The sequence below is a fragment of the Leptinotarsa decemlineata genome, unplaced genomic scaffold (assembly GCF_025532065.1).
Source record: "Leptinotarsa decemlineata unplaced genomic scaffold, Ldec_3_MD MMD2_tig00000035_RagTag_RagTag, whole genome shotgun sequence".
NCBI lineage: Eukaryota > Metazoa > Arthropoda > Insecta > Coleoptera > Chrysomelidae > Leptinotarsa > Leptinotarsa decemlineata.
In genome coordinates, this window is record NW_027412540.1 from 26,432,447 (window position 1) to 26,441,272 (window position 8,826).

The 8,826-nt window shown below is 35.4% G+C and overlaps 1 protein-coding gene across 2 annotated transcripts; it reads left to right on the forward strand.

Moving 5' to 3' along the window:
- The first annotated feature begins 524 nt into the window (after positions 1-524).
- Positions 525-7,860, forward strand: LOC111516366 (proton-coupled amino acid transporter-like protein pathetic). 2 transcript variants are annotated; one of them, XM_023172545.2, is made up of 6 exons: positions 525-667; positions 1,260-1,410; positions 2,848-2,969; positions 5,372-5,735; positions 6,848-7,026; positions 7,416-7,860. In XM_023172545.2, exons 2-6 carry the CDS (start codon positions 1,318-1,320, stop codon positions 7,855-7,857), a joined length of 1,200 nt encoding a protein of 399 aa, XP_023028313.2. In that variant the 5' UTR covers positions 525-667; positions 1,260-1,317; the 3' UTR covers positions 7,858-7,860. The 2 variants fall into 2 exon arrangements, with proteins under 2 accessions (XP_023028313.2, XP_023028306.2); XM_023172538.2 differs by having other exon boundaries at positions 534-672.
- The last annotated feature ends 966 nt before the right edge of the window (positions 7,861-8,826 follow it).

Sequence of the window (8,826 nt, forward strand, 5' to 3'; positions counted from 1 at the left end):
GTTATTATGAGTGACATACGATAGAACGTCGCCTGTTGATGTTTGTTTTAGAAAGCCATATTGACGATCGTTCAAGATATTAAAGCCTTCCAAATATTTAAATATATGGTGGCGATGACCAGGACTAGACTCCTTGTTGATATTAAGCTGTTTTGAACAATAACCATTCGGATTGATGCATTTCAACAAAATGAATTGTCTATTGCGGAAACAATTTCATATATTTTATTAATAACTTTTTATAACGTGTAGAAGCTATCTAAGCATATATTTTTTCCATTTGTATAAATTAATTCTATATCCTATGTTTTCTACTTTATGCATTCTGTAAACATGTACTCTCATATTCTTAACTTGATTGAGGAAAGTGAAAATTTTAATGCTTTTCAGCTTTTCATCAACCACAACATCTATATGAATCCTGGATCCACCCCTGGATAAAATTCAAGTTTCTTAGGTTATCACCAAAGAGTACTTCAAGTTGGTGTACTCTTTGGTTATCACACTGTAGGATGATGGTCAAATTTCACAAACTTGCAAACTAGGTATATTTGACAACTGTTGTCAAGTTGATTGATCAAGTTCAGATTTGTTTTGGAAGTTGAAACCTATAAACGGTACTTTTTACAACGACCTATTATTTTATATGGCGACGAGAGAGGCAAAAGTAAGGTAATGTTATGACTTACATATCACCGAAATTTTCTGATCGATTAGGCCGTTACTTGATGAAGATCCATAGTAATTTCAAAAACTACACCTCACGAATTTGATATCCACATACTTTATTTGAAAAATCAATATCACAACATGTTTCGCTAACACAGTAGCTTTAGTGATTTGAATTCAAATCACTTGAAAATGTAATGAAAAATTTAGTGGTAAATTGAGGTTATTTAACAATTTCTCAATTACTTTCAAGTCAGTATTTATATTTATATTTAAAAAATTATAATTTTTTCTGAATAGAACACTGCAAGATCATCTGCAAATAAGAAGTCCACACCGATTAAACCTAAATTTTTAATGGTATCAACATAGAGCAAATAGAAAATAGAACATTGGGGCCAAAACCGAACCTTGTGGGACACAAAAAGTTGAAACTGTTTCAAAAGTTTTACAATTATTCATCACTATATATTGATTTCGATTTTCAAATAATTTGAAAGAATGACCCTTATTACTCCTGAGTTATATGAAAAATTTGGAGTACTCTTCACTGTCCATTAGAACTTGCAATAATTTGTATGTTTTTTCAGTGATTATGCGGCACTTATCCATCTTCTGAAGGCAGCGTTAGGAACAGGTATATTAGCAATGCCAGTAGCGTTTCACGGATCAGGGTTAGTTTTAGGAATTTTTGGAACCATTGCAGTATCCGTCGTGTGTACCCACTGCACCTATATATTGGTAGGTACGAATACGTATTAGATTCTTTCGAAAGTTTTGTCAGTTTTTATAAATATCAACTGAGATAAGCGTCATTTGAATCAGTGAGAACCGATGAGAAAGTAATCGAAGAGCTTGAAAAGATGGAAGTCTGTTGGCGAGAGATCTGGGGAGTGTGGTGGACAAGCCAGAACTTCGACGCTAAATTCGTTTAAATTTCGGATGGTGATTTATGAAACGTGCAGTCGGGTGTTCTCATGGAGCAGGATCAAACCTCTTCTGTTGACCAATACCGGCTGATGCATCAGCAGCACCTATTGGTCACAATAGCACTCAGCTGTATAGTTTGGCCTGCTTGCAAAAAGTTACCACACAGTAACCATGGTCTTTTTTGGTAGGTTTTTGCCTTTGGGAAATGCCTGGCTGGGTCATCGGTGTCCAGCCACTGTACTGAACGTATCCTGTTGTTGTAGAGGACCTAAGAACAGATCCAAAAAAGATCGTTCACTCAAATTTAATTTCATTCAAAAATTGTTTTTCCAAAGGAATAAACTGATCATTTTTTGTAAGTGCTATTTATTCTACTGAAATTTATTTATGCTAGTGGGTCCTAACCTCAAAAGTTGCTGCAGTATATTTAAGTATATATGAAAATTACACACTGAGACAACTATAGCTGGTTAGGGGTTAATATATGGAGCTGATGATCCACACACTAATCAAGATAGGTCTAGTACGTCCTTACGTCTCATATTTACGGAGAAAGGTTTAGAACTGTGTGCTTCCATAATTTGTGTCAGTTCTTCCTCAGATCAGGTGCTGACCTGTGATCAATCTGCTTGGAAAACCCATTCTAGCTCTTCCATATCCCTGGTGGGGATATGGAAGAGCTGTTCAGTTCCCAGAAAAATGTTTTCTGCATTCATTTAGCCCCCTTCACGTTGTTGATAGTTGATAAGGTCCAGTACCGTTCATCCTTCAACAAGGGCCTCAAAACATCACTGGGTTAACCTCATACAACGATCAAGGGATACCACGGACATTCCAACTATCTGTTTTATACTATAGGTGTTTTATTCTATAGATACTTTCATGGGAAGTTTTCAACAGACTCAACCTGCTTATCTGCCCATTTCAATATGCTTTGAACTATACTTCGTAAGAGTTTTTCATTTGATTTTCTTTATATCAGTATTTCGAAATAGAGAGTGACCTTTGAACAAAATGTTGCTTGGTGAGTGGAATCTGCAACCTCCGGCGTGAAATTATTCTAAATTTGTCTTCACTAGAACAAAGTTGCTGCCTCTCAGTGCGCGTTTCGCCAACCAAGTGAGCATCATCAGGTGATGAGGGGGAAGTGTTTTCGATAGAAAATGTTCCTTTATTGTATGAGCTAACGGTATCTAGGGATATTACAACAATACATGGTCCAAATAATCTGTATCATTTTCATTTCAGGCTACTTCAGCATATCGAATGCGTATGATAACCGGTAAGGAAGAAATAACCTTCTCTGAGGTAGCAGAGGAAGCTTGTTTAAATGGACCCCCGTGGGCACAAAAATTTGCGACTACTGCAAGGTGAGCATCGACTATTCATTTCATCTAGAACAGTGGTCGCCAACCTGTCGATCGCGAGCTACCGGTAGCTCGCGGAGGAAATTCTGGTAGCTCTCACAACGATTTTAATTTAAAAAATACAAACTGCAAAAATCGGAGAAGCTTCCGAAAATTCCACAAAAAAATATAATTGTCACAATATTAAACATAAACAGCGGCAACGTTGCGGTGAGCGATCTGCCGCTGACGCCATCAAGCTAGATTCGGCTAGAACCGACCAGCCGGACCAGCGCGTTAGTGTTCGAGAACGATCTGGATTGCTTTGAACGGGATAAATACACACGGCGCGGCGACATTGCGCTTAGTTTAAAACTGAACGCGTAACCAACGTCCAGCGGTTGGGTTAGTAGAGAACAACAAAAATAATATTATGGCAAGCAGTTGTAAGAAGGAAAAGACATACCACTTTTATTCGGAATGGGAAGAACAATACTTTTTTACAGAAGTTAAAGATAAAAATGTGTGTTTGTTATGTAATACTTCGGTCTCCGTTGCTAAAAAAAAACATCATACAACTGTACATTCTAATTTTGAAAAATCATTCCCACTACATTCTGCCGCCAGAAAGGAGAAACTGAAACAGTTAAAAAAGCAGTTAATTGGACAACAATCAATATTTTTAAGAACAGTCGACAAAAATAAGGCTGCAACTGAAGCATCGTACCGTGTGTCCCAGATAATTGCACAAAAAAAGAAACCTTATGAAGACGGGGAAATGATAAAACAGGCGTTTTTAGAAGCTGCTGATTCGTTATTTGCCAACTTTAGAAATAAAGACGAGATAGTAGTTTCAGCTATAAAATCTATGCAACTTTCCGCTAATACAGTGATGAGACGTGTAGAAGTAATGAGCAATGATATTTTTTTACAGTTAAGAACCGACTTAGATAACTGTGTTTATTTTTCACTTCAACTGAATGAATCAACAGATGTCGTTCACACTGCCCAGATGGCCGTGTTCGTCAGGATGGTTTTTAGTGATTTTACGATTAAAGAAGATCTTTTGAAGTTCATTCCACTGAAAGGACACACTACTGGACATGAGTTGTTTTCTCATTTAAAAAATATTATTTCTTCCGAGAAAATTCCAATATCGAAAATGGTAGGCTTGACAACCGATGGCGCTCCAGGTGGCGTTATGTGCGCAATTTCTCTGTTACAACTGCATTATCCATCAGCAAACATTATGTGGAAATTTCCTGAAACTAAACAACGTTATGAAACTGGTGGTAAAAATTGTGAACAAGATTAGAGCTCAAGCGTTACAAAGAAGATTATTCAGAACCTTGGCCGATGAAGTTGACTGTCAATACGGGGACCTAGTCCTTCACTCTGTAGTCCGATGGTTAAGTAGAGGACGGGTGCTGAAACGTTTTAATGATGTTCTATCTGGCATAGTTCAATTTTTCAAACAACACGATGAACCGACTCCGTAACTAGAAAATTCAATCTGGCTTAGAGATTTTGGTTTTCTCGTGGACATTACAGAGAAATTAAACGAACTTAATTTGCAGCTTCAGGGGAGAGACAAAGAACTAGCGGAAATGATTTCTGATATAAAAGCATTTATCAAAAAGCTGGAGTTTTGGGAACAAAACCTAATTAACAGCGATGCCAAGTATTTTCCTATTATTTCAGAAAAAATATCTCAAAATCCATTAGAACCCTATGACAAGAAATATCATGTAGAAATAATTTCTACCCTGAAGAATAACTTCAAAAATCGTTTTAAGGATTTCAATGAAATGGCTTTAGTAGCGCAGTTTGTTTTTTCACCCTTTATGGAAATTGATATCCAACAGTTTGTAACTTGTGTTATGCAGAACTTTGGCGAAGACATCGCTGCAACAGAAATGGAAGTCATTGAGTTTCAAAATGATTTAGCATTAAAATTGTTAGTCTCAAGTACTGAATGTATCTGGCCTATTGTAAGTACAGACAAATATTCAGTTCTATGCCGTGTTGCTTTGAAAGTGAAAGCATTATTCAGTTCAACCTATTTGTGTGAATCTTCTTTTTCCAATATGCAGTTTTGAACTTCGCCTTTTGGATGTATATTGTATTTCACCCAATAAAGACCATTATTATTATTATTAATTATATCAAGGTTACGTACTGCGCCATCTGCCCGCGAATAGATCAAGCAATAATGTCGATAATTCTGTCAAATACAGATCCCGTATGAAATGAAAAGGAGAGTTACAAACAAACATACATACAGGTAGCTAATATAAAGAGTGTAAAAAAAATACGTCCGATAATTACATAGGTAGAATGTCTTACTTCAAACTGTCATCCAAAACCAACAGAATCCTTATTGAAAATTTAGAAAGCTGAATATTAATGTTACACTAATTTTGCAGGATAATCATTCTGGTTGGACTTTTCATATCGTACTTCATGTTGGCCAGCTGTTACTGTGTTATAATGTCGGAGAATTTCAATTACGTTGTCAATTACCATTTGGGATACACAATTGAAATAAGAATAACCATTGCCATAATGCTGGTTCCTCTCATACTACTGGTGTACGTGCCAAATTTGAAATACCTAGTACCATTTTCAATGGTGGCGAATATTTTCATGGCGATTGGTTTATTAATTACAATGTACTACATCGTTGTAGATCTACCACCAATTTCCGAAAGATACCTCATAACTGCCGACATCACTAGATTACCAGTATTTCTTGGCATTACCATATTTGCCATGCAAGTCATTGGAGTGGTAAGTGAAGCTACAATTTTTAAAGTATAAGGAATATTCAACGAGTAAATATTAATTATAAATCCCAATGTGTTCAAAATATAATTTACCGGTATAACACAATGTTCTAAGTAAAGTGGAGAAAGAGCAAGAAACATAACAATGACATCTGTCATGGAATTCAGTTTAAAATATGTTACAAGCAAAAGCCATGGAACAATTAGAACACACTTGCACCAAAACTGTTCTGATTGGCACAATAATTGCGTGCTAAGAACTTTAGCACATGGTCATCTACCTGTTGTAAATATAATTTAAATACATTAAAATGTTCTATTACGATTTTAATGATTGGCACAAATATTATTTTAATGATTGGCACAAATATTATTTTAATGATTGGCACAATAATTACGTGCTAGGTACCTTAGCACATGGTCATCTACCTGTTGTAAATATGATTTAAATACATTCAAATGTTCTATTTCCATTTAATGATTGGCACAGTATGTTAGCACATGATCATCTACCTGTTGTAAATATAATTTAAATACATTCAAATGTTCTATTACCATTTAATGATTGGCACAATAATTACGTGCTGAGTACTTTAGCACATGGTCATCTACCTGTTATAAATATAATTTAAATACATTCGAATGTTCTATTACCATTTAATGATTGGCACAAATATTATTTTAATGATTGGCACAATAATTACGTGCTAAGTACCTTGGCACATGGTCATCTACCTGTTGTAAATATAATCTAAATACATTCAAATGTTCTATTACCATTTAATGATTGGCACATTACGTGCTAAGTACTTTAGCACATTGTCATCTACCTGTTGTAAATATAATTAAAATACATTCAAATGTTTTAGTACGATTTCAATGATTGGCACAAATATGATTTTAATGATTGGCACAATAATTACGTGCTAAGTACCTTAGCACATGGTCATCTACCTATGATTTTAATGATTGGCACAATAATTACGTGCTAAGTACTTTAGCACATGGTCATCTACCTGTTGTAAATATAATTTAAATACAATCAAATGTTCTATTACGAGTTTAATTCATGTAACCTCTGCCTTCTTTCATTATAAATACTGTAATATTTTATAGATCATGCCATTGGTGAACAGTATGGAAACACCTGAACACTTCACTGGTTTATTTGGTGTTTTGAATCAAGGCATGTGTGGTGTGACAATAATCTACATAATAATGGGGTTCATGGGATATCTTAAATACGGTCCAGAAGTTCATGGAGCTGTCACTTTGAATCTTCCCATTGGAGATTAGTGAGTATTTTTAAGATACTGAGGGAAATATATTCTGCTATTGACGTTTTTTAAAAAAAATGATTCGTAAGGCTTGTGACTTTCAAAATGTCTCTACAACCAGGCGTCGGCCTAGGGTCTCTACTTATCTGAGTACGACAGACTGAAATTACTGAATCAAATAATTTTGCATGTTCGTTGACTGACAAAACCATCTTCTTAACCAACTGAAACGTACAGCTATAAATTTTGTACACAACATGGTAGCAAAATTATCAAGAATTTAGAGATTAAATTGACCATCTCACTTGATATCTTAATTCCCGAATCAAAACACATGAAATTTCAATACATGGATGACCCGTTTTACGTTCTGATTATATGATTTCCAATAATTTTTATTCTTTCAGTGCTCCTCAAGCTGTCAATATCCTCATTGGCGCATCCATTTTCTTCACATTTGGATTGCAGTTCTATGTCTGTCTCGAGATAGGATGGAATGCTGTGAAAGACCGTTACCAAAACAATCCCCTAGTAGCAAATTATATACTACGAACTGTTATGACGATACTATGTGTCTTACTTTCAATAGCTGTGCCAAAAATTGTTCCATTCGTTGGCTTGATTGGGGCCTTCTGTTTTTCACTACTTGGATTAATAGCACCAATATTGATTGAAATAATAGCGTTTTGGGACGACGGTTTTGGAAAATTTTACTGGAAAATTGTTAAAGATGTATTTGTTATTGTAACAGCAATAGCAGCTATAATTTTCGGTTCCAAAAGTGCTATTGAACATATCATTGAAATGTATAAGGGAGATAATAAAGCCAGGAATGATACAAAAAGTTAGATGTTAACAAAAAGTTTTTCGAATTCCAATCCCGATTTCAGAAAATCAACTAAAGCCAACAGAAAAGTTTGTCAGTGGCTTTCAGAGTTTATGATACTGAAACACTTCTCGAAGTGCAAGAAGTTTAGAGTTAACGGATAGTTCATTGTCGGCATATTGTTTGGTGCCGACATGAATACTTTATATTCGTACATTGGTATTGTAAGTACACTATATACAATGGAAAGAAAGTTTTTGGCTTTCTACTACTCCATCTTGATACAAAAAAAAGGATGAGGGAATCTTCCAAAGAAAGGAAGAAAGTAATCAATTTGAAAATAAGTAAGTATACATGGATGTGTAGATCATGCAAAGAAGTAACTTTCAGATACAAACTGAAAGAAGTCCTCCTGAAACAGCTACTTCTTCTATATAAACACTGAATTATATGGAAGAGTAATATAGTGGAGTAACACTGGCCCAATTGCCGCGAACGGCGGCGAATCGACATTTCACGGTCATCACGAACACTGGCGGATACTGCCGCAATATTTTCTTCGATCCTCACTCTACGTATGCGTGTTGGTAGTTTAATGTCCAATAATGTAAACCGGGTTCGAAATTTAGCCACAAGCTTCCGAATAGCTCCCCAAAACTGCCCATAAACTGGAAGAAGTACATGATGCACTTTCTTCACCGAGCATGAATTTTGATAACAAAATTCAATAATTTGCAAGCGTTGTTAATTCGTAAGTTGATTCATGGTTAAATTATAGACCAAACTGAACAAGTTTGACAATGACACAAGACACGATTCACGCGTGATCTGTTAAAAACACTGTTGCCAAAAAGATATCAGCAAAAAAATCACTCATTACATTGCCCTTACTTCAAACCACACTTTCAATTAGACTTCTCCGATCTGCTTGTTGGTAGTGTTTATATATCGTAATGGAAGTCTCTGGAAGCATATAGGAATATTCTTGAAGC